This window comes from Amblyomma maculatum, chromosome 3 (genome assembly GCF_055883805.1).
Source record: "Amblyomma maculatum isolate TAMU_Amacu chromosome 3, ASM5588380v1, whole genome shotgun sequence".
NCBI classification, from domain to species: Eukaryota; Metazoa; Arthropoda; class Arachnida; order Ixodida; family Ixodidae; genus Amblyomma; species Amblyomma maculatum.
Window position 1 is genome coordinate 101,134,994 of NC_139346.1, and position 27,290 is coordinate 101,162,283.

Sequence of the window (27,290 nt, forward strand, 5' to 3'; positions counted from 1 at the left end):
CCAGCCATTTCCCATACGAGTACACAAAAACTGCGGCCGGGGCGGGAATGAACAAATTTCTCAAAACATTTTTATAATGCGTCATCGGTGCGATAGAAAATTTATTCACAGAACGTTTCAGCATTGGAGAACTATGTACCAACAGCATCTGTGGCGTGGCAACGCTTGCGGAGCAAAATTTGATTTCAGTGCTGTTGGGTGCAGTGTACACAACGAAGATATTAGAATGAAGCTGTCCACTGCTTGCATGCTTATACACGCGTCTTTTCTTTTCGAAGGACGAAATGTAAAAACGGAGCAAGGCTCAACAGATCAAAACCTGTATTGCTGAGCAGGACAGTACAAAGCCCGCAGAAGTCCGTCTGAGAAAGATTATTCCCGTGCCTATATATGAGATGTAGCGAACGTATTCAAACGTCAGCAGCACCTCACACAAAACATTTTAGCTTCACAACAGGTCAGAAACTATTTGCCTTTCTTCCGTAAATATGTTTTGTATCAGCAAGCTCAAATAGATTCAAGAGCATACCTGCCTGATTCACCTGTAATGGTTGAGCTGCTACGAGCGAGCACGCGCGTGCTAGGTGAAGGCTGCGGCAGCACCATCTGTCGGCGTCGGCGCAAACAGCCTCAGCACCGCCTTCCCCCGACTCACAACTTCTGACCTGTTTCACTATATTTGCTGCGGCAGCGGGGTTCACCCTCCTTGGGTTCACCATGGCAACGTCGCCGAGGCGACGACACCGCATACCTGCTTAATTTATGATTTTCCTTGCTCATCTTCGTCCTCTTTTTCCCTAATTGTGTTTTATTGTAATTAATTGGCACGATTTAATCATTCTTCGATCCGATCACAGAGCTCAAGAACTGCGCATGTGCATCTACGCTTTTGAACGAGGAAAGGGGCGCCCGTGCATAGGCGGCCACCTATAAAAGGCGGATTTAAGAAAAACTCCTCACACTGCACTCGCTGTGGCACTCATGCAAAAAAAAAATTATGACGTCTATGGACGTGTTGTCAGTGCATGATACTCAGAATTAACAATGTTCTTGTTTCTTCGATTTTGTTTTACAAAGAATTGTGTACTGACTTATCTCCGCCTACTATGCCCCCAGCGGGCCTTCAGAGCATCCGAATTAACAAAAACGTATAAACAAAGTGTACAGAAGACAAAGAACGGAAAACGCTGCGGCATCGCCATGACCATCGCTTGCTTCCGGCGCCCATCGATCGCGCTGAAGCTGCGCCCTGCGGCTGGCAATTCGACCCTGCTGTGCCCGAAATACTGGCAGCGCTATAGACGTTCAAACCATCTATTAAATCCACATTTCACTTAGTGGAGATGCGGGGTACATATCACGACGAGTAATTTTGTTGAGGCGGCGATAATCGACACAAAATCGTATGGAGCCATCCTTCTTTTAAACTAGGACCACAGGAGAAGACCATGGGCTACAGGATTCTCTAATTACTACGCGTTGCAGCATGTCATCGACTTGTTGGGCAATACCACGGCGCTCAGTCGGGGACACACGATATGGCCGCTGATGGAGAGGTGGGTGAGCGCCAGTGTCGAGGAGGTGGGAAATGGTCGTCGTGCGACCCAAGGAAGATTGCGGGATGTCGAAGGAGGAGCGGAATTGGTGCAAAAGGTCAAGAAGTTGCTCGCGGTGGCGCGGCTCTAGAGGGCTGTCCACAGAATGGTCAAAAAGGTCCCGCTGTAGCGGATCGGAAGCCACACGAGTTGGGGTCAAGGCGTCAACTTGGCAAACAGAGAATGACTCATCATCAAAGGCGAACAGAAGGTCCACGGGCTCGATGCGGCTAAGACACTCCCCTTCGATCAAAATACCGGGAGACGCAAGAAGATTGGCTACCAGAAGTGTGCTAGCGCCGTTGTTCATGTCAAGGACGGCAAACGGCAGCGGTAAGTGGCGGCGGCGGCAGACAACGTTAGAGGGCACAAAGAGGACTGTCGCGGCGGTAGTAAAAGAGGCAGTGAAGGGAACCAGAACAGCGCTAACGGGTGGGATGGTTGTGTCATGAGCTACGAGGAGTCTGGCCGCAAAACGAGGACGCGGCTCGGCTCGTGGAGCAGGGCATCAGACGGTGCATCACTCGATTCAATGAGCTCTACTTGGGGACTGGCGCAGTCAATGATAGCATGATGCTGGGACAGGAAATCCCAGCCGAGAATGACGTCATGAAAACATGTGGGGAGAACGACGAATTCGATGATGTACAAGGCTGCAGCAATGACGACGCGAGCAGTGCAGATAGCTGTCGGCTGTATACTTTGAGCGGATGCGGTACGAAGCGATAGTCCCTCGAGGGGCGTAGTCACCGTTCGGATGGAGCGGCAGAGTTTTTGGCTGAGAACTGATACAGCGGCACCGGTGTCGACGAGCGCAAGAGTATGAACACCTTCAACGATGAGAGGAATAACATTTGCAGGATTAAGACGAGGACTTTGAAATTCTGTCGAATACGCAGTTCTTGCCTCGCGAACTGCGGCGTTTAGTTTTCCGGCTGGGTAGCGGGTCGTCGGCGCATTAGCGAAATGGCGCGGCGACGTAGTGATGGCGAACGACGAGGGAGAACGTCCGGAGGATCAGGGGATGCTGTTGGAGGACCCGATGGGACTGGGAACTGGGGGGCCAAATAAGGTGGCGCTGGCCGTGCAGCAAAGGCCATATTTATTCGGCACCGGCAGTAGCGTGTAGTGTGCCCAGGGATGCCGCAGTGGTAGCAAATAGGCCTGTTGTTTGAAGTGCGCCATGGAGATCGTGTCTGAAGCCAGGGGGGAGCAAAAGCTGTTGGTGCCGACCGCATAGGGGGCGAAGCATAGGCATATGCTGGCTCAGGAGGTGGACTTGAAGTGACCTCGGCATACGTGCGACGCAATACTTGAGGAGGAGCCGGCGCGAATGCTGGAGCGTAGTTCAGTGGCGCAACGCCGGACGGTGAAATTGTGGGCGTGGGGAACGGCATTGAGGGTGCGACCGGAGCTGATTGGGAAACAAGATTAGGGACGACTTCAGACACATGCTGCTGGATTGCACGGCGAAGCTCCGGAACAAGGCCAGTTGGTGACGACTCTTTAACATATGGCGGCAGGGAGAGTTGTCGCGCGACCTCCTGGCGTACAAAAATGCCTTCAGAGAGGCTAGATGACTCGCTCTCCGCGGCTAGTCCAGCGAGGGATGCATGAGGCTGCCGAATCAAAACACGCTCCTTCCGGAGCTCGTCGTAGCTTTGACAGAGGTCGTAGATTTCCTTGACCGTAGTGAGGCCTTTCGCTATGAGCATGTTGAAAGCGCCGTCATCAATTCCTGTGAGCACATGACGTATCTTAACGGCCTCGGTCATGGTCAGGTCAACACGACGACACAGATCAACAATGCCCTCAATGTAAGTGGTGAATGTTTCACCGGGCTGCTGCAGTCGCGACCGAAGACGCTGTTCCGCGCGTAGTTTTCGGACGGCGGGGCGGCCAAAGACATTAGAAAATTTGGTCTTGAAATTCGCCCAGGTGGTAAAGTCCGACTCGTGGTTTCGAAACCGCAGATTAGCGACGCCGCTCAAGTAAAAGATGACATTATTGAGCTTACGATTGTCGTCCCAGTTATTGTGACGGATGACCCGTTCGTAAGTGGTCAGCCAATCGTCGACGTCGTCATCGCTGCTTCCACTGAAGTTAGTGGGGTCCCGTTGACGAAGCGCACCTGTGCAGGTGACGGGCGGAGGTAGGTGCAATGAAGTCGGCTCCGTCATCGAGGTAGTCAATGTTCTGCTGCGATACTCAAGGGCGAGATGGGTACAGGGAACCTCAGATTGACCTCCACCAATCCACATTTCAAAATGAACATTAGAAATCGCATAAAGTAGGTTTCTCATTTTAGAAACCATGATTCATGCAGTAATTATGTGAAAGGCAGAACAAGAAATAGAAGGCTGCATGTGGTGAGTGAGTTAACGTCCCATCTTATTCTGTATTTCACAGTACAAAATTCATTTTGCATATGTTGTTCATTGTTCTTTAAGGTATGTGTCAATAATAAGATTCCATAAAATATGCATTTCAATAAAGAGCCGCCAATAAAACAAAGCTTCCTGCAATGAGCCAAACTAATTATTTCTGGTCTTCGCCTAAACTATACAAATGGAAATGTTCGAATCGATTACGTTCCATATAATCCGAAAACACACATCCGGTATGGCAAAGTAGTTATGTGAAGCGTTTTTCTATTTACATTAGCCCGTTAGTTCCACTTTTACTGCTATAGAGCCTTTCAAACTCACCCATTTATTCTTAACTATGTGAAGAGAGAGTTGAAATCCATGCTGCATAGTACAAGCTATATTCTTCACATATCACGTATAATATCTGATAATTGGTTTTTCCTAAACTGAACAAGGAGTTGTGGAACCTCTAAAGTAAATCGTTACCAATGCTTTAGGTTATTTCTTCAACAATATGAAGTGACCAACACTGCCAATGCTTCCTAGATATCGAAGAGAGCGACAATTATTGAATTTTCGTACATGACAAAATATTGCATACTGAAAAGACACTACATTTGGAAGTGGTCACCTATTTGCGAAAAGGAAGTTCTCATCTGCAATAACTATAAGGTGCTCAAGAAATTCCACTTAAGAAATTCAACCCGCTATGCGCTTTATTTGCAATAAACAATGGTAATACACTAAGCACAGATATAGCCCTGTAGATCCTGTTTAATTCTACCTTCTTTTTTTTTATCTAGAAAGCACTTACATTAACGTGAAGCTGCGTTAAACTGCTTAGTCGACAGCTTTCTTGCTTCTAACCATGAGTCCCCAGAGACGATATAAAGTCAAATTCAGCGCCAACTTCCTAGTGCTCAGAGGGTTATAGAGGCAATTCTAATGTGAAACAATTAGTAATTTTAAAATGAAAGGAAGTGAAATCATCAATCGTTGCACGAAATATGCTGGAGGAAACCTTTAGGGGCGATGTGCCTTTTGCAATTTCATCCGAGAGCATTCCCGTCTCTCTTCATGTTACCCTCGTTTTGTATCAGTATTTTGTAACATATGTTTTTGCGACTTTCCAGATATGCCAGTAGGTTGTTCCCGCTCTATTTATTTGGCCGCGGAGAGAATCATTTGCTTTGTTATACTTCCATGCATACTGAATAAATTTTTCACTTTCATTACATCAGGTGATATTAGCAATATGCATTAGTATGCAAGATTTTCACAGTTATGCCTGACGTATCCAAAAGTTGAGTTCGTTTTTTGTTCATAATTTAAAAAACAAACACAAAATCTCCGTAATGTTTCAATACGCAGACCTTCGAATCACTGCACTCCGGCAAGTATCTAATCGATGTAATGAAAATGCAACGATCCATATGCGCTTGATTGGTTACACGATAACAGACACATGATCCGGCCCAGAAGCCATATTTGCTCCGGTGTTCTGCAGTATGTAAAATTTTGCTTGTTAAGGTATAAAAACATTTCGCTCTTAGGAGCTGGTGAAATTTCTGTGTGAAGCTGAAAAAGAAGGGCATAATAACTGATCTGCCAAGAAATCATACTTCAAGTTATCACATATAATGCTGGCAACATTTAGGTGCACAGATATTCTAACCTAATATACAATTAGAAGACATTCTTTGAATTTGAAAATTGCAGGCTGTGAAATAAAATCAATCACAGGGCCGCACTGAGCCGTAAAAATAAAGCTACTCAATTTGCATCCCTATGGTTATTTAGCATATGAAATTCAATGGATCCATCCAGCTTAGAAAAAAAAAACACCTTTTAATACAGCAATACTGAATTTGTACCTTTTATCTTTTTCAATGTCAGTAAGGTCGAGATTTGTTCTCTGGTGTACTATACGCAGGTCAAATGTCTTCCCGCTGTACCAGCTGTCTTTCTTCTGGATCTGCTTTCTTGGTGCTCTGCTAACTATCCTGCTCGGCAATGTGCTGAGTTTCGTGACAAGTGAGTATCGTAGGTTCGTGCTTTTTCGGCATTGTTATGCAATTTTACCACAAGCAATAATACAAAACCAAAGGAACGAGTAAATGTTTATAATTTTCGTTTAACGTGCCTCACATATATAAAAAGGTTGAGAACAAAAGCAATTATGTAACATCTGTTTGTTGGTCCCAATATATTTTTGAGGCGCTAAATTCTTCCTCAGAGCGAAAAGTATATGTATGAAACAGGCTGCAGAGAAGAACTACGAATAAACATATTGTTTATCTTAATAGTGATTCTCCTTGCGGATCATTAAAGATTTAGCCTAGTTTTGTTTTGTCGAAGGTATAAACAAGTATATTTTCTTACTTCTAGATTTTATACCATAGCTTTTTCTTGCCCGATAAAATTACGCGGTCAGTAGAGTTAGTGAACAATATCTCGGTTGGACACAAAAATTTATCAGAACCGATGCAAAATTACCTACTGGGAACGTGAATGTTTGCTCAAATTAAATACGCCGGATATAATTTTCTCGTGTGTTTAGGGCCAACAAAATTGGCTGTTGGCCAATGGAAAACTCAGATAGTGGTCGGAAGGGGTGCTCTCCTTAAGTAGTTACCGGCCAGCGTTTGAAGCGGGATTTCAAACTGATATGAAGTACAGTATGAAAACAGCAGTCACTTGCTATACTCTGCGTCGATGTGCGCGTAGATACCTTAATTGTACGTGCTCACATAACTTTGCTTCACATTCAAGAGGTGAACAATATTTATGTAGTGCCACGCAAGGCGAACTACCAGAAGAATAACTCCAGCAATAATGCCATCGGTCCCTTAAAACCTCTACAGATATGCATTTGAAAAAAAAAAAAACGTCTCTACGTTGTGTGGAATGTTTACCAAAATATTAGTGCTCGCACTTCTGTACAATTCTGTGAATCTAGATTAGTCCACGTAATCAATGTTTAATGAACTGATCTGCTCTTCATTTTTTTACACACAGGAACTCCTAAGACATCAAGAAACAATTCACATCTCACCAGCAACGTTTTTTTGAACGTTTGGAAAAAGTGTGGATTTCTTCATCTGGAACTTCAGGTAAGTCTTCAAGAACAGCATTAACCTTGTTTTGACAAGACGTAATGATTTCGCCACGCTGATTCCTGGTCCCATAAAGGTGTATATTTAATCACCTTCTGCCATTATTTTATTGTCACACATCCAGCTTTGCTATCTTATGGTTAGACTACAAGATATTCATTGCTATAAGCGAACGTAATAATTCTGACAGAGGAGCGTAATAATAAAAAGGCATTTCCATAATTTTTTTCATGAAACCATCAGATGATAAACATTAATATACAAAATCGGCTGCGGTGGGGTATTTTTTTTTTTTTTTGCCTTTCTGCATCTGTTCTATGGCTTGGTTTAGCCCGGAATGCTCGTCGTTTATTTCTCACCCAGTGTAGCCGGTAAAAAGCTATGTGTGCTTTCACTTTGCACACAAGTGCGTGGCATCATTTTGTCACCTTGCTCATTAAGGTTATTTTATAGTAAACTCGCGTACTAAGACGCCTTTTTGCATCTCAACAGAGTCTTGCCTTAAGTCGCGAATAAAATGAGGAGAAATCCCCATATTTGCGAACACACTCGCAAATACACCACCTTTCGACGGGGCTTCACTAAAGAAAAAAAAATAAAGGACACTTTAGCCGACTAAAGTGGTGAAAGGCGAAAGCCTGAGTGCAGCATTCTGCTACGCGACTGTTGCGCATGTAGCGATGAATGCTGCTACGAGTAAAGTGAGCGGCTACTCTTTCACATTGTGCGAATGCATTTATAAGAAAATCCTGCTTGGCAGCGACGAGATCGCGCTCCTTGTATCTTCGAAGTTGTTCTAAGTTTACTGTTGTGTTGTTGATTTTACAGAGTGCGCGAAATTAGTCAGTAATTAAGCAATTATTTAGAAACTGTCACTATAGACCCCTTTCATAAATGTTAAGTCGGCTTCACCTCTATGCTGCATTCCCCACTAATGGCAGAACTGCAATGTATTGAAACATTGTATTATGGCCATAATTCATATGATTTAGGCATCAGAACATATTCGCATAACTGCCCTATTACCACTAAATGCATCTGTGTAGAAGCAATATGCGATTTCAGGTCTATATCGCCGTTTTTCTGGCAGCCAGTGACGCCAAGTTTGGGGAAAGAAGCAGCGTGGGAAAGCCTACTTAACGATTTTTGCAAGGGGTCCATTGAGTGAGTAATAATTATTCATTCACTAATTGGCAAATAACAATATAAATAATAATTAGTAATTGATTACTAAATATTCATTAGGCAGAAATTAATTATGATTAGCTTTAATAATCAGTAATTATTTATTTAATATTAAAATGTGATTAACTGGAGAAGGTAATGGCAACCCATTTCAGTATTTCCTGCCAAGAAAACCCTATAGACCGGAAAGCGGTGATATGGTCTACAGGGTCACGAAGAGTCGGACACGACTGAACGACTGAACTAACTGAATTCTTCGTTGATGCGTGATCAGCAATTAATTAGTTATTCAGTCATTCTTTATTGAAAATTAACTATCATATGGTAATATAACTCACGCATTCGCACATACTGTGGTGGTGTTCTAAGTATGATTGGTCGAGACCTCTATGACGTTATCCCGTCTCGATCAATCAGAGTTGGCGCAAAAGCGCGACACTTTTGCTGAGGACAACGATGAAGCAATAAAGGATTTCGCCTTAACAACCGCTAAAAAATGAAAGTTCAGCAGTTACGTTTGGCTATGTTGCAGTCCTCGTATGATAGGTGCCATTCGAAACGTTTTGTCTGGCTCATTAGCCTTAGGTGGTTGCTTAAAAGACGCTGCATTTAGCAGAACTATGCCGTTAGTTATGCATAATATACGAATACATTTCTCGCTAGCAGCGGTGTATTTGGTCTACAGTGCACTAGTTCACGCATATTATCGTAGATCAATCATGAAATCGGTTACGGCATAGCGATGTCATTTTACGACTCAGCAGGTTTTTCTTCTTCAGCGTCTTTGGCGACGAACCAATATTTATTGTCACAAGTGGACTGTAGCGTAATTTCTCTATGAGATCAAGCAGATATTTGCGCGCTACAAGGACTGGGTGTTTTAATGCTGAACGACATAACATGTAAATTTAATAACTTTTATGTAAAGGTTACCATCTGACCTTAAATTTCCATGCACCACTTTTATCCGTTGCTATATGTACAAAATTGCAGATTGGATGCAAAACGTAGGTGATAAGAATTTTACTTTACAATTACCACAAAGGAATGCAATGCCCTCAGCTGCCTATTGCGTTCGCCAGACAATGGATCACTGCCAATTCGCTCCAGCATGACTATTTTTTTCATTCCACTTAAACAGCTTGAAGAAGCAAGTCGCAAAACCTTCGCTACCAATGCTTCGGAAGACGAAGTTGAAGAAAACGCATCCTTTGGAACAGAGTTGCATACAAATTTGAAAACGCAAAGCGAAGCAAAATATCTTGTTTCCTGAAGTCATGAAGGAAAAGAATGTGTAGCATATCGAGTATTTCGACGTAATAAAGTTTCTGTCGACATAACACCATACATCTTCTATTTTACAAAAGATAAGGCAAAGGTTTGCCATTCATACGATGTGTACATCGTATGAATGGCAAAACTTCCTAACCTTTGTACAAGTGCTGGTGCCATAAAAACATGCATTAAATGAAGTATATCTCAAGCAAAACTAAAACTCGATTTGTCCCCACGTAACTCACCCGTCGGCCTCCGGACGTTAATTTTGGCCAAAACCCGATGTGTATACTCCAACAACACGGCGTGACGGGCATAACAAGCGCGATCCGATGCAACACCGCGTCGCTGACGCGCAAATAGCTCCTCGCTTATTTCTCGTCTACCGCGCTGGCCTCGCATCCCAGCATTGCTCACGTGCAGAGAAGCATACCGGCCTGTGGTGTAAAAAACGACCCTGAGAATTTGAGATTATTGCAGAATACCACTAGAAAGCATTCGAGCGTATCTCTGCATCTATGATAGCTAACGGATTCACTACACAGAGGAAAAGAAAAAACTGTTCCTGTGATTCAATCAGTAAGCAGTGCGACCTAGATGCAGCCGTGAGCACTTCGCTGCAGTACGTATACATATGTAATGTGCCGTGAGCGTTTTAATGCACTGCTCAAGTAGGTGTAACTCTGTAACAAAAATTTTGTTTCCCTTATCCGCATTCTTTTCAGTTGAAGAATTCCAGAAACGGGGGGTGGTGGTGCTAAACATTTATTAGTTATTTATTTAAGGAGGTGTCTAGACCAGTGTCCTATAAGCCCTGGGTCTCACAAATCTAGGTTGAGCTCCTATTCTGGAGGATCAGTGCGTCTAACGCCGCTCGCTCCCTGTGGACTAACGTCCGTTGGAACTGTAAGTCATGCCAGCTGAGCAGTGCCGCCTCCCAGCCCTTCATAGGGGATGGGTGTTGAAGGATTGGGAATGGAGGACATTAGAAGGACAGCTCAGACCACTTGGTAAACATCAGAGAAGGTCGCCTCACACAGGCTACAGCCTCCATTCTCGGTTGAAGTGTTTCAACACTTTCGAGCACATTTTACTGGTAAATATTCCGAGAAGCAGCCTTTTGTCCACTTTCTGGAAACAATTACAGGGTCCGGCGAAGGGAAACACGTCATTACCGGCTCGTATAGGCTTTTCAGGATTATTAGCTGAGGTGAATGCCTCCACTCCCCTCGCATACCCAGTAAAATCGCTCTCGGTTTAGCGACCCTAAAACTGCTACCTCAACAGGGCTCTCGTCCGTCAGGGACTACTGGGCAATGAGTTAGCTGACCAGTCGACGCAATTTTAAAACTGCCGCCGACCGGGAAAGTGTTCCTCATGGTTGTGTAATCTCTAGCTCTTCTTCAATGACATAGACCCTTAACGAAACACTTCCAACAAAGCACGCGCACACAGTAATTATCGGGCGTCCGTATCGGACGCCCAAACAGTTGCTGAGCTGGACATCCTGACGGCCATCGGCAAATGCTTTACTTCTTTGAACAGTCGCAGGAACCACATCTCATCGTTGACTTGATCACGACAAGCTTACGGGCCTCGGTAGGCGACTTCGCCAGTTCCCCCAAGAGACCAGTTCTTTCGTCGAAAATGTCCTCCAAAACCTAACAGCGGTCGGTCTCGAGGGCAGCCTGTGTGCATGCGCGGTGCGGTATTGTACACGCTAGGTGCAAAAGGTGGCAGTTTTTTTTAAGCCCGTCGTAGCCTATTTAACGTGGTCGACGTCGCCGGATCTGACAGGCGTGCCGAAAACGATAGATTATATCGAACGCTTAAGTCAAGGCTGACCAAAATGCGCCTTCAGGAGCTTCAATTGCGACATTTTTACCTAGAAAATCCTTCGAAGATAAGTCTGCGAAAGCACAAACACTGCAGACATCTGTCAGGAATACTGGTAACTGCAACTGCTAAAGAGAACGTTCCCAATCAGTTGCAAAAAATGTAATCCAGATTTACAACAACGGTAATGCTTTCATCATTTCTTTATGCTACAAGAAAAACTTTGCAGAATTGCGAACGCAAAGAAATAAACTCATTGACAGCTATAGCAAGACAAGCTCTGCAGTTTTTGCAAAAACGTGTGGCTTTTTATCGACAGTAACACATCTGTGGTCAAGTGAAAAACTTTCAAAGTGTAACATCCCGCCTGGCATAAAATTCCACAAATTGCTGAACTGACTTGCGTAGTCTTGGCAGTGGCGAAGCGCAGTCATGTGCGTAGCGCATTTGCCGCATTTAAACTGGCTTATGTATGCGGTAAAAAGGCACTACTGTTTGGCTCTTCAGCATCTATATTCTTTGCGCTTTTCCGAAATTAGGGTTGATGCTGTTCTGCGAAAGTAATATAGTAAAGCATGCTTATCGGTGACGCCACCGAGACATTAATACGAAAGCAGTACTAGGACAGCCAAAGCGCGACTTCGGGTGGCCGAAGCTACGCTGTGAAGAAGCGTAGCTGTGGTCTCCTCATAAGAAGATCAGCCTGCCATGATATTTGAATTCACGTTAACCCTATGCCACGGGCAGGAGCTGCCAACCCAGGTCGCCCCTTTCATATGGGAGGGTGATACCACAATTAGCCTGCCAGAACCGTTTGCATTCTCATTATCCCTAGGATACGCAGGTACAGTCTTTGTCACAAGTGTAGAGCCTGGGTGGTCTGCTTCTGAGCCGTGTAGTAGCGCTGATTTAACATTAGTGGTGTTCCTTCCTACTGGAGAAAGTAGAACAAAAAAAAATGGCTGTGGCTTAGCTTGGTCAAGCCTGGTGATTTCGAAGCAATACGTGGTACTACTACTGTACCGCTTGTGGTGATGCTTGGCTGTGCTATATTCACCATGGTGATGCTCCGGTTATGTTTGCTGTTATGGCTATGGTGACGCTTGACTGTACTGTATTTAGCTATGGTTTTACATACGTCTGGAAGAAAGGCGCAGTATCTGGCACACTTTCCCCGACAAGTGTGTGTTTGGATTGTACGCCATCACTCCTGTCGCGTGGCGTTCCTTCGCGCGCGTTGGGATTGGCAGGAACGATAGACAAGGTGAGACTTTTCAGGCTTTCGCCTTTCACTACTTTAGTCGCCGAACTGGTAGTGCTGCTAGTATATGCACGTCCCTAAACTATCGGGAAAATTCGTACCTTCCTCTCCTGCTTCCGTCGTCGATTCTGCTACCGAAGACATTGACCGCCTTTTCCGCCTAGCTGCTTCTTGCGCTCGTCGTTTGGAAAGCCGTTCTTCTCGCTCTTCTTCTGTCTCTGTGGCTCGCTCGCTTTTGTTTCCTCTTTGCAGCCTGCCTAAGCTCTTTGACTGTAGGCGGCATCTCATGGCTTGATGAGAGAAGCGGAGTCAGGCCCTAACTGCCACCGCGCAAGGCGACGGTGAGCCCCCGCTCTTACACAGATAGTATGACGTCACGCAGCGCGCAGCGCCACTTGTGAGAGGAGCAGAAGTCAGGCGGTAACTGCCTCCGCGCAAGGCGACGGCGAGAGTTGAGCCCCGCTCTTACACAGATGTTATGATGTCACGCAGCGCGCAGGGCCACTGGTGAGAGGAACGGAGTCAGGCCGTAACTGCCACCGCGCGAGGCGACGGCGCGAGTTGCGCCCCCCTCTTACACAGATGGTATGACGTCACACAGCCAGGTCACGCTAAAGGTCAAGCGTGGCTGCCACCGCCGCGCCTTTTGACGGGCTGAGGTGGTAGCTAAAGTAGTATTGTTTCGCAATAAAAATCTTACCATCAAGAGATGTGGAACCCCGGAAATGCATTACAAGCTGCACGAAGTGGCTCAAAAGCCGACCCCTTGGGCTCTACACTTTTGACAAAGACTGTACGTCCATGCGACTTGGCTGAAGCGTGACTTTATATGTGGGCTAGTAGCTTACGCCCTTAAAGTATGAGTTAAGTGTCCCCAATATTGTTGCCCTTTACATTGATAGGATTTGATAGGGGAATAATGTAGCAGGCAAAAGAAGCTTCCGCCTTTGGTTTCGCAATTGAACTAGGGCTAACCAGGGCTAAATCACAACTATTTTTTATTTTCAGATGCACATCAGCCTAATAAAAGAGTTGTTTTGAAAGTATTTAGCTGCCGTCCTATCTAGATGATGGTTTATCGCAAGAGAACGTAACATTGCTATTAGACGCCAAACAGAAGGATTAGCCGCGTTGATATTTCGCTGTGCTATAGTAGCGGAAATTCCCATTTTATGGCGGGCAATCCAAAGTAGGCAATTATCAGTGCCTAACCAACTACGGACGGGCGAGCCGGTAAAATTTGTGAGATTCGAATTTGAAACAAGCACACGTAATATACTTTATGCACGAACTGAGCTAATTTGTTTAGAAAATCTTTTGGATTCACTGACCAGCTGGTATCGATTGTTTCACTGAGAGAACGACGAAGCGCTTGGGCGACGCTTCTGTGAACAAATTGGCTGTGGCTTAGCTAAGCTTAATCCTGGATATAAGGAGCGAAAAGCGAGGTGAAATCGAACATTCCGCCATATCGTTTAGCACTGGTAAACCGGGAGGCATGGGTGGATAGTGATAGCCATTGGTAACACTATAAAGAGGAATTGCCTGTTTCACTAGAGATCCCTTACACGTCGCACACAGCCTACTCACGGTTCCACTCAAATCGACAGATGCAAAACTCAACGTCTCGCGCATACTGTCACTTACCGGAGTCAAGTCTCTCAAGTGCCATAGTCTCTCACACACATCACAGACATGGCCAAACGGGGTGTTCACAAAGTCCGACGTAAACACTCTGGACGCACTCGCGCTTGCATTCAGTCTTAACACGTGCTCGTTGTAGCGGTGAGTCTTGGAGTCTTCTTGCATGTTTTCGTCCTTCTGCTGCTGCTCCTCCTCACTTTGTTGACTAGCACTGGCCACAGCGGTGGCCACTGCGCGTCGTTCGACTTCTTGGCGACGTATGTTCGCGAGACATTTCTCGCTTTGTTTCGGCGTTTCATATGCACGTTTCGCCTTAGCTCGATCTTTCCCCCATTGTTCGGCGGCCAGCTCCTAGGCGACTACTTCTGGATTGGAAGAACTCAATTTCTCCGTTCTTCTGCGTCGTTTAGCAGCAGCCGCACTCTCCTTGACTACTATGTCACACGCGACCGCCAGTTCTCCATCAAGCGCACTCCATACAAGCGGTTGGTTGGTTGGTTGGTTGTACAACTTTTATTTCCATCGGAAACGGGGAGTCGTGCGCCCGCGGATTAGAGGCTGGCAGGTAGCCCTTGGCTTCTTGCGGCCTCTTCCGCCAGATGGACGGTGCGGTGCTGGATCGCAGGGTCCGCGCTTCGCAGCAGGGTATCCCAGGCTTCTCTACTTGTAATATTTTGCCCTATCCCTGGAGATTGTGGGCACTCCCAAATTATGTGGTCGAGGGTCCCTCTCGCCCCACAGTGTTTGCAGAGATCATTGTCCCTAAAGTCTGGTAGCGCGTGAAACGCCCAGACCGGGTTCATGAACGTATTAGTTTGTAGCCGCCTCCACGCGACAGCTTCTCTATTATTTAGTCTAACATCTGGCGGGGGCACCAGTCTACGTCCCAATTTATAATGGTCGATGATTTCCCCATAATTTTGCAGACGCTCGTCGTATGCCCAGTGTTCGGGGGGCTCGACGGCTACCCGGAAGTAGAGAGCTCGGGCTAGCTCGTGAGCCGCCTCGTTACCAGGGACGGCAGCGTGAGCGGGTGTCCAAATTAACTGAATTTTCCTATTTATTGTTCTTTGGGTGAGGATTTTGGCCGCCTCCGGCGATATCCTCCCCTTCCCAAAATTTTGAATGGCAGTTTTGCTGTCGCTAATTATGAACTTGGCTTCTGTTCCTACGCAAGCTAGCGCTATCGCAACTTCCTCCGCAGTCTCTATGTTGCGGCCTCTGATGGCTGCCGCGGATACCGGTGCCCCTCGGCCATCGACTACCGAAGCTACCGCCGCACCTGTTCTGCCACTTGCCGCATCAACATAGACTACTTCCTTTGTTCCCATGTTCTTGAACCGTCGCTCTAGAGCTTCAGCTCGTTTGGCCCTTCTTTCGACATTAAATTCTGGATGCATATTCCTAGGGAAGGGGGGGGGACTACCAAGGCATTCCTGATTTCTCTATTAATTGTGACTTTTTTTTTTAACTCCCCTGTCTGGGTTGAGGCCTACTTTTGCAAGGATTACCCTGCCCGTCTCGGTCATGCTTAGTCTCTCTAATTGGGAGACTCGCACTGCCTCCGCCAATTCTGCCCACGTGTTATGCACCCCGAGTTCGAGCAGTCGTTCGCTCGAGGTACCCATGGGCAGTCCTAGCGCCTTCTTAACGCATCTTCGAATCAGGCAGTCTAACTTCTCTTTTTCGCCGGCCTTGATGTCCAGGTAGGGCGTGGCGTAACTGATTCTGCTTATTACATATGCCTGGATTAGTTTTAGCAAATTTCTCTCCTTGAGGCCTCTTCCTTTAGTGGCGACCCTCCTCAAGAGCCCGAGGGTTTGCATCGCGTAACTTTCTAATTTTTTCAGGACCTCTCCGTTGTGACCGTGGGATTGAATGACCATCCCCAAAATCCTGATCTGATCTACTTTTGGCACCGGTTTGCCCTCCACCTGAATATGAAACTCTCCGCTATTCTTGCAGCGGAGGTACGGCGCACCATTCTCGCGCAATAGCAGTGGCACGCGGCACATCTGTCGTAAAAACGCGGCCCGGTGAACAGGCGGCGGTGGCAAGGAGGCGGCGCACCTGCGCCTCTCGTGACATCATTTGGATTTCGCGCATGCACAGAACTAACGGCTACCGCACATGCGAATCTCGGCTCTGACCAGCGTAGTGTAGCTTTTCGCTAAGTATGCAGATAAAATGCGGATTCTTGAAGTACGAGCACGTGGCGAAATATGCACTGCATATAATAAGGACATTACGAAGCAGTTGAAAATAGTAAACGCGGGCGGATGTCTGCAGACGACAGTATTGCAACATGGCTGCTGGAGACACGTACCCATTTCTTACTAAGATACCACTGACGTTCGTATCGGCCCTCAATTTGGGCTACTGGCCAACGTCACTTCCGTTACCGGTGTTCTTTGTGGTGCTTTGGAGCCGATGGCTCATGTGATACGCCGGGTCGTACGGGAAAAACTCCCTAACCCTACTTCTGTGCGCCGGGATGCAAACCCATTACTATGGTTGCGCGCTGCAGGTAGAACCCGGTTCTCATTGACTTACGCAAGAATTGCACCCACTGACACCTGCACTGACTTAAAATACCCCCCCCCCCCCCCCCCCGGCACAATTTTGAAATGCCTCGCCATCTTGCGACCATCACCACAATGACAGCGACGCTCATCTCCTCGGCGCAGTCCTTCGCCTCCGGGTAAGTATTGGAGCCGAGACATATGGAGACGAGGTCGCTGTAGAGATAGCGTTGGAAACAAGTCTGCCTGTGTGTATGATACAAGAACGAAAATAAACTTGAACTTGAAATAATAACTGATGATATACGCACTTTGGCGTTAATCTGCTAACGCCTTAGTGCGGATACAAGTGTCTATAGACACTTCCACGACTGTTTGCTATGACTTCGGCACCAAAGATTCGTTCGCCCAAGACAATATTCAGCGTGAATTTATTGGTGTCTGTAGTGGATCAATAGTGCCACTTGATGTGTGTTGGGCGAACGTTGTGACTGGTGGTCAAGCGTTTGGAACAGAATGCACAATCTTGCCTCGTTCTAGAAATGACATAATTCTTGGTATGGGCTCAGAGTTGGACTGCCGCTTTCAACACCACTGAACGTTACGTTAATGTCTTAACTCTTATGGAAGCATCGCCTCCTGATTTGGGAGCGTTGTCGGTGTACGAAGTTGCAGTAGTCTGTGTCGTTCGAGAAATTCATACAAATTGGTTCATCTAAAAATTCGTACGAGTATTTTGACATCGTAGTGGACGCTCAAGCGCTTACCTGTACAAATAAGGCTGCCTCGGTGTCCCATTAAATACTTTCAGTGACCAGGTGCCACAGATGGCTGCGGACAATGAACTATTCAGAAGTGCCAGTCCTGTTGCCTCGTTGCATGACATTCACGAATTTCGTGGAAGGTGTATAGATTTCCGTGCCTGCACTAAGTAAACAGTTTTGTTTAAGAGAAAGTACAGTCTTTGCCAAAAGCGTAGAGCCCAGGGGGTCAACTACTGAGCCACTTTGTGTGGCTTGTAATGCATTTCCAGTTTTCCGAATCTCTTAGTGGTAAGGATAATTTTATCCCTACCCTCTTCAGTAGGAAGAACCTCTACTAATGCAAAATCAGCACCACTACACGGCTCAGAAGCAGACCCTCCGGGGTCTACACTTTTGACAAAGGCTGTACATTCTTATGAATTCTTAAACTCTAGACCAGTAGTAACACAGTTACCTTTACCTGTCTATAGGAACGCAAATGCCTCTAAACCAACAGAATGCAAGCTATATAAGACGGATGAACGGACTTGTTGTTCATTCATCGTGATAAAGCAGCGAATCATAGTCACGAACAATGAAGCAAATAGGCACAAGCGCTGACTTTCAACAAGATTTATTGGAAGGCACGTCAATATATACATGCGGCGCGAAAAAAAAACAACCAAAGTACACCATGTCACAGTGACATTACATATTTTGAAAAAAAAACAATAAAATTTATAACCAAGCGTTCAAGAGCACGAACCTCTTTATTAGTGAGTTATGCAAGGGGTGTGCTAATAAAATGATTGTAGTTTCTTTTACGATTTCAGTGGCCTCGATTGTCTCGCGCGCCAACTTTTCTCTGTGTCGGGCTAGAACAGTGCAGCGCGTGAATTCTGGCTAGCAACGTTCAGGATCTTGCAATCGCTTCCAATCACGATAGTAAATCATCATATTCCCCCTAACAGCTTCGTAGACATTTTCATTTCGTTTATTTTCATTGCATGTTTATTTCCTTAATGACCCCCTTTTGGGGAGTATTACAGAAGGGGTTGAGGTAACAGAAGTGCAAAAACCATTTTTATGATGACAAGTGCGATGTGGCTTTGTATAGGAAGGTGGATGGGCAGGTGATGGCAAGTAATTTAGTGGGTAAGGTAGTTTCAGTAACTTGCTGCTAAGAGGAAGAATAACTTCTAAAAAGTGGTCGTACGAGCACGTTGGCTTGAAAGTTCAAACGGATGACCGATGCGATGAGACGTGCGTCATGGAGGCAGATGCACGACTCCTGCTTCACATAGAAAAATAAAATTTGTGGTACAAGCATAGGCTAGAAATGTAGCTTGCCTGTTTGCCCAACGTACGCGTAGCAACATTTCAGTAGATCGAGTAGACTATTCCTTCTGTGCAGTCAACAAAGCGATTTTGATGGTTAATGGGGCAAGCTTCGTTGCCTTGCCTGTTGTGGTTGGCACGCTTACTCAGGTACTGAAGCTTTTGAGGACACAGTTAGTGAAGCCCTACAACCAAAATTTATCCCACCTGCTAGAGAAAATGGGCAGCCGTGTTGGCGTGAATGCTCTTTTCTCGGCAAAACTTCTATAGAAACGTCTGCCAAAGTTTTGCCAATTATCTATAGCCGGCCATAAAAAAAAAAAACGTATTGCTTACCATATATTTGAAGAGATTGTAATTTTTATTCGTGATTCTAAATAAATATGTCTATGAGTTCGTTTTCACATTCATTTAATCGGTAACAGTAGCATTTGCACCTTTAGGCACAGGTTACGCGCGGCAGAGAAATGTCCCTGCGCCACAGCAACACGCGCTTGTATTTCAGATGCTCTGTTCAGATCAAGGTGCTTCATTCCTTACACTTTAGTCACATCATACAAAATATGCGATTATTGTCCGCAGCTCATCACCCTGAAATGCAAATAGACTAAGCATTTCAACTACACTACAGGATTGAGCGCTGTATGCTGGCAAAAACGATCGTACCAGATATGATGCGTGAAATAAAAATAAATGCCTAAGAAATTGCTAAAATTGCATTAGGAAACACGTTGAGTATTAATTTCCAGCTGTAGACGTAACAATGGGGAAAAGCAAGGAATCGAAACACGCGAAGTTTTACTCGCACTGCATAGGCGTGAACTGTTGGTCGAATGCCACTTGTCCCATTTCACATTAGAAACCTCAGGAATGTTATTTTTGGATCTCTAGGGAATGAAAGCATCCTACAGCCGTTTCGGATAAGAGTCATGCCTGCACATGTGCATGTAGAAATGCAAAACTCCGCCATGTACGAACGGGAAAAATAACGCCGTACATGCATCCAACGGAGGCGAAACGGAGAGAGCGCCAATATGGTGTGCGTCATCGCGAAGGAGGCACCCACCCGTTCAAAGGATGTACTCACCCTCTACGCAAGGCCGGAGGGGGGCGTGCGCATCGATGCATCTTGTAGCAAATGCACACAGGTTATCCTTACACAAGAGAATTTGAAGATAAACCGTGACTAAACGTAAAGTCGTTAAAGCTGAGGAGTTACATAATGAAAAAACATAAAGAAGCGTAAACAATGCTGATGACTATCACCACCACGCTTCAAAGTGGACGCTCTTAAAATCCATCCGTCCATCCTAGACACTATAGCCATTGCGTTATCTATTGACAGTGCTACAAAATAAATTGCGGAGAACACGGCTACCCGAAGGAAAGCTGAGACAGTTTGGCCTGAAGCAATTTCTAGGCTATAATGAATCTCCGTAAGAATGTACAATTCTCCGAATCAGCGGCCCTGATATGCGTTTATGAACTAGCGTAAAACACTACCTAACAGAGGTTATCACCCACCACGGGACCTAATGAGAGCCAACAAGTTTACTCTAGACGTATGCTGCACACAAAAACCGTCTACAGAATCATAAAATCAATTGAAAAGTCAAAATCTTTAAAAAAAGGAAACCCTGACTAAACACAAACAGAAACCTAAAGAAAAAAAGCAGTTTAAAAAAGGGTAAATTTTCGACCTCTGATATGCGGTTAGGGAGGAATATAATTTCCTGGATTTTTTTTCTTCCCCCATTCTTTTTTTTATTTTCTAATACTTCATTTTGTTTTCTTTTGTTTATCGTAACTGATCTACCGGTTTTGTTGGTCGTGTTATAAATTTGTTTTCTCGGTGAGAGTGCACAGAGATTGCCCTGTCTTAGCTTTCGGTAATGTTCATTTTTGTCGCAGCGCAGAGGGTCAAAAACAGAGAAACAACTTACACAAGCTTTGCCAAAAAGAATTACATACAATCCCTATGCTCAATTCATACAGGTGTTCACACACATTGCTGGCATTGTTTATTATTCTATGTTTCAGATTTATTGCGCGGATAGAAGACACGCTGCAGCGTTTAGCCAGTGTTTAGTCATTCTTATTGATTAGAGGGACTGTTCTTGGCCAGTTTCTTAAGCTCTCGGTAAATGAATGGAAAACTGTGATGTAGCTTACAAAGTCATATTTGGCCAGTCTGAAACAGGAATTGTCCAAAACTTTGACCATCGGACATGCAGCGCCTGTTAGCACCCAGCTTTTGACGTTCGACTCCTGCATAGCCTCAGCAATCTTTGTGGCCGCCGAAGTGTCAGAATGACTCAGGCCCTTCTTGCAAGCTCATGCTTGACCTCATATGAACTCAGATATCCAGAAATGGTTTTCTTCCGCGTTCGTTATTTAGAAATTCAGGTACCTATTGTAATGTAGGAGAACTAACAAATGCACCCTGTAAAATGAAACATGGCTAATGCCCTAAACTCCAAATAAGGAAGGAGGATAAACTAGTTTCTTATTCGTCAGTGTGGTGATGGAAACTTTAGATAGAAACTAGCAGGCACATTTTTCTTTATCTCTGACTTACCACAGGCACGAAGTTGTTTCTCCGTGTTGGCAGTGTACAAAATTGGTGGGACCACAATTTACTCTCGTCTTCATATCACCTCACTGGTCAGTGAAAGAGGTGCTCTGTGTTGGTTATATTTTAGTTGTAGACGACGGGGTACTTTGAACGCAGTTACAGCCAATCCTGTTATGATTGTAATGTCCGCCAGTGCAACCTGTAGTTTTAACCAAACAGTTGAGGTTGCTGGACGGAGAATCTTTCGGCCGCCAACGGACAGCGAAAAATGGCAAGAGCTCGATTATAATCGAAAGGTAAGCGATTGGTTTCAGAAATATAACGTACCTGCCTACGCACATTGTTTCAGTGAACTCGGCGCAGGGAACAGATCACGCGCTTAGCACTTCATATGAAGCATTCGTTTGCGAGCAGCATTGAAACATTCAAGATGTGTTTCGTCCATCCATCCGTCCGTCCGTCCGTCCATCCGTCCGTCCGTCCATCCATCCATCCTTCCGTCCATCCGTCCGTCCGTCCGTCCATCCATCCGTCCGTCCATCCATCCACCCATCTGTGTGTGGATGGCTGTATAACTGCACGAAAATCGATGGATTGAGAAGTGCGGTTGTAGGCTTTTCGTTTCCCGGCGGTCTCATTGGCGCTGAGTCAAAATATCCGTATTATATTGTTGCCGTTAAGCGTAGCGTTCTGTGAACAATTTCGTCACCTGGTTGTATGCTGAGTGGCCGCTACAGTTTTAGTAACAATGATGGAAAGCTGGCTTTCTTGTTTTCCTGTTTTCATGTCGACAGAAATGGAGATGTGCAATCCTCCGAACAAAAGTGTTGGAACACTGATTTAACTCCGCAAACTCGCGTGTACGTTAGAAATAGTTTGGCACCATGGACATCAATCGGTACTGTAAGCTCACAGCGTATCGAAAAAAAGCCTGCCTTTTGAACGCTGGCACAACTGAAGCCTGCAGCTGTTGCGAAGGTATTCCAATGGCTCGCAGAGTGAATGATAACAAGCCACGTACTCGGCCATCTCAAAAGTAGTGCCATATTTCATTCTTTCTGAAATCTCGCCAAATATACATATATATATTGTCACGTGGTGGTGACCAGGGTCGATGACACAAATGAAGACACAGGCTTGATGGTACGGAGATTAACTCTTTATTGGGCTTACTTACGCCCGCAAAAAAACTAAGCAACTCGGCGGTGGCGATAGCAGCAAACGTGTTGGTCGATCGTCGAACAAAGAATGCGCGTCACACTCGTCAACGCTGAATTTAAAGGCTGCACAGAACAATCTAGATAACGTCGCAAACAGCTACCAGCACGGGCTGGAACATTGTGGAAAGACACAGGAGTGGCCGGAATCTTCGAGAGAGATCTCGGTGCATCTTGCGCCACAACGAAACTGATAAAGGTGTGATTCGCGGCATCGAGCATTAACAAACAAAGATTACGGAACTGATACGCGATCCAGAATCAGAGTGATAAGCCTGTATGCCGGGGACTGTTGGAAAACAACAAATACAGTTTTGAAGGTTTTGCGGCATTACTCCCCGCTTAAAAAAACTTCGCCTCGATGTTGCAAAACAAAGCAATTTAAACATAAACACTGCAAAGTTTAAACACCACAGATTCTTTAAAGCGCGTAATATGGCTTCAGTCGTACAACATGTACAATTTCTGGGCGTGCGCGTCGCCGTTGTGATGCTGATGTTCCGTCTGGAATGACTTCATAGTCCAGTGGTCCGACACGGCGAATGATTTTGTCTTGGAAAGCAAAATAGCGCACTTCAGAACACAGACACAGGAAGGGAACGACAACACAGCGCTGGTTTTGTACCAAAGTATCAACGCAACAACGTTTCACTAAGTCCGCGACGACGAATTGGTGTCCAAACGCACACTTGGTCTCCTGGATTGTACTCTGCGTAGCGCCGTCGTAAGTTGTATCGTCGGTGTCGGTGCGCTGTTGCTCTTTAATACGCAGCCGTGCGAGCCGTCGGGCTTCCTCTGCACGCTGCATGTAGGCGGCGACGTCGAGGTTGTCCTCGTTGGTTACGTATGGTAGCATTGTGTCGAGCGTCGTCGTGTGCTCCCTACCGTACACAAGCTTGAACGGGGTCGTTCTGGTCGTCTCCTGGACTGCCATGTTATACACGAAGATCACGTACGGCAAGATGGCGTCCCAGGTCTTGTGTTCAGCGTGGACGTACATAGCGATGATGTCCGTGATCGTTTTGTTCAGGCGCTCCGTAAGGCCATTGGCCTGGGTATGGTACGCAGAGGTTCGTCGATGGCTTGTCTGACTGTACTCCAGGATGGCTTGCGTCAACTCTGCAGTAAACGCCGTTCCCCATTCCGTGATGAGCCCTTCTGGGGCGCCGTGTCGCAAGAGAATTTGTTCGACAAAAAATTTGGCGACTTCTGCCGCGGTACCATTGGGTAGTGCTTTTGCTTCGGCGTAACGGGTAAGGTAGTCAGTAGCCACGATGATCCCCTTGTTACCCATAGACGAAGATGGAAAGGGGCGAAGGAGATCCATTCCAATTTGTTGAAAGGGCATGATTGGGGGCGGAATTGGGTTTAGTAGTCCTGCTCGTGTGATCGGCGGCGTCTTGCGTCGTTGGCACTCACGACACGTCTTCACGTAGTGGGCAACTTCGGCAGTCGCGGCCAGTAGTACTTCTCCTGGATTCGATGCAACGTGCGCGCAAATCCGAGGTGGCCTGCTGTGGGCTCATCCCAGGTAGCACAGAATGTGGGGCCCCAGTAGGTCCGATGTAGGCAAGTGGGGCTGGGGCAACCATCATAAAACCTGCATCGGTCCCCGATGGGGCAAAAGTGGGCAAGCCCCATTTGGGCTTGCCCCTGCTCCTCCTACATGGGTCCCATAGCGGCGTTTCTTGGGCTAATGCAGAGCACATTCCTGCATCCAGACCACAAGGGTCCCTTGCCGGATATTTGAGGGCAATCCAACCTAAATGTGGGCTTTTTATGGGAAAGCCCTCATAGATCCAAAATGAGGCCGCCCCCATTAAATCTTTGTGGGACCAACATTGGGCGTAGTGGGGCAAGAAAACGGACATACCCACATGCTGCCCCAATCGGCCCCTTGTAGGTTACTTGAGGGCAGGTGAAATATGAATAATGGCTCAATTTGGGCAAGTCCTCGTGAAGCCCAAATGAGGCAGCCTTAGCTAAACCGCTTTAGGTCCCACATAGGCTGTGATGGGGATGAAAGGCGGGCGTGCCCGTGTGGTACCAAAATCGGTCCTTTGTGGGGACTTTGAAGGCCCGTGCAACAGCAGGTGGGCTCTAGGTTCAAAAACAACGTCCAGACCAATTGGGGCTGCCCACATAAAACTGCTTTATATCCCACATGGGCCGTAATGGGGCTGGAAGGCGGGAGGGCCCGCATGATACCAAAATTCGTCCCATGTGGGGAATTTGAAGGCACGTGCAACAGCAAGTGGGCTTTAGGTTCAAAACCAACACCCAGCCCAATTGGGGCTGCCCACAGAAAACCGCTGTAGGTCCCACATCGGCCGCAATGGGGCTAGAAGGCGTGCGTGCAATTGCGTAATCATTGTTTCCAACCTTTATTTGCATTAGATGTTGCCCTAAATTACTATTATAGATGATTTGTATAACAGTTGTTGCCATGTTTAGTCGATTAGAAATTTAAATGGCTTTAGTTCTCGCGCTCATGCAAATTGCGTTACAAATACAAAAACAAACTGATTGCTAACTGTTGCCTCTTATGTGGTTGCTTTGGACAGCCTGCAACTCCCAGCACAATATTACTGTTCAGAACACGCATATCCATAGTCTGAACAAGATGTACATGAAGTCATTTCGGCTAGATGAATGTTAGGAATTGTTGTAAAATTTAATAATTAATAATTAAAATTTAATATGTAATTGAAAGTGCAGACATGTATAAAATATTTACTTATGTGCATAAATATTGATTGGGAAAACTTGGACTAGGGCTTTCCATCAATGTCCTGCGTCGGACCCCTATGAGAATAATGTGGCAAGCCCAAGTGCGGCTAGCGCTATAGCACCCGCATTGGTCCTATGTCATTATCTGAGGGGCTAACAGAAATAAAAAAAAATGTTCCTCCAGAGCGGCTGCCCAAATCGGTCCAAGGTAGGACCATCGCGTGGAGTTGGCGGGATGTGCCCTTTTAACAATGCCGGAAAAATGTGGGCAGCCCCGCAAGGGCTGCCTGCATCGGCCCCTAGTGGGGCCCATTGGGGCTTTGTCGACAGCCCCCTTCGGGCCTACGCCGGCCCCTCTTGCAGCACCCACATTGAGCCCACCGGCGCTGTCCTACATAGCCTACATCGTGCCCACCGGGGCCCATTCTTCATTGCCCACTTTGTGCTACCTGGGATTGTGCAATGCCTGCAGAATTTCTTGCCGAAGGGGTTTAGGCACTACGAGAAGCTGCGCGGTCTTGTTGGGTGCGAAGTTCTTCACGAGGAGGCCATTGCTTAACGTGAACGATGATAAATGTCGCCTGAACACACCAGGAGGAGAAGCGGTCTTTCCTTCCAAGTAATCGGCTAGCGCTTTCAGCTCAGGGTCTGATCGCTGTTGTTATGCGAAACTGCTGGCGCTTAAAGGCCCCAAAAAGGCGTCGTCGTCATCGTCCTTCGGGGGAGCGTCGACGGGAGCGCGGGATAAGCAGTCTGCGTCGCAATGCTTCCGGCCCAACTTATAGACTACAGTCATGTCAAATTCTTAAAGTCATAGGCTCCATCTGGCGAGGCGGCCGGAAGGATCTTTCAAATTAGCCAGCTAGCAGAGCGCGTGATGGTCCCTTACCACCTTGAATGGTCGGCCGTATATGTATGGACGAAACTTAGAAGTGGCCCAGATGATTGCAAGGTACTCCTTCTCGGGCGGCGATAGCAGCAAACGTGTTGGTCGATCGCCGAACAAAGAATGCTCGTCACACTCGTCAACGCTCAATTTAAAGGCCGCACAGAACAATCTAGATAACGTCGCAAACAGCTACCAGCACGGGCTGGAACATTGTGGAAAGACACACGAGTGGCCGGAATATTCGAGATAGATCTCGGTGCATCTTGAGCTGCAACGAAACTGATAAAGGTGTGACTCGCGACATCGAGCATTAACAAACAAAGATTACGGAACTGATACGCGACCCAGAATCAGAGTGATAAGCCTATATGCCGGGGACTGTTGAAAAACAATAAATACAGATTTGAAGGTTTCGCGGCAATATATATATATATAATGTGTATATATAGCTTGCGAGAACATAACATACTAGACTGCTAAAAGAGTATATAGCGAAGTATACGCTTCATTAAAGGAAACATTTTTGAATTTTCATTTCACTCGATGTTTCGATCGGAGACCTATATCGGTCTCTGATCGAAACATCGAGTGAAATGAAAAATAAAAAATGTTTCCTTTAATGAAGCGTGTACTTCGATATATATATATATATATATATATATATATATATATATATATATATATATATATATATATATGGTACAATTAAAGGCCTTGTAACTGACTGTGCATATTAAATGGTTACCCATCGGAGGCAGAACGTTGCGAGCTTGTGTTTATTTATTTATATAAGCTCCGCGCCCAAAGGGATTTCAGATGAAAGTGAATGGAAATATATTGCATAACACGGAAGATTCCATCGCCACCAAGAGTGGCAGGCATTCAGTTCTTAAACGACCGCCAAGCATTTTGTTCCTATTAGCGTCACCGCATGCGCTTACTTTGTGGGTGCTAGGCCTCCCAAATAAAGAGTCTATTTTCGAAACAATTCGCCA

The 27,290-nt window shown here is 46.0% G+C and overlaps 1 protein-coding gene across 1 annotated transcript in view; it reads left to right on the forward strand.

Annotated features, from left to right (window-relative positions):
- LOC146195433 (putative sodium-dependent multivitamin transporter) overlaps positions 1–27,290 on the forward strand; it is a 125,139-nt gene that overhangs the window by 79,457 nt on the left and 18,392 nt on the right. Inside the window, exons 15-16 of the mRNA XM_084596795.1 lie at positions 5,898–5,998; positions 6,983–7,077. Of these exons, the coding sequence (XP_084452921.1) occupies positions 5,898–5,998; positions 6,983–7,077 (196 nt within the window). The remainder of the gene's footprint in view (positions 1–5,897; positions 5,999–6,982; positions 7,078–27,290) is intronic.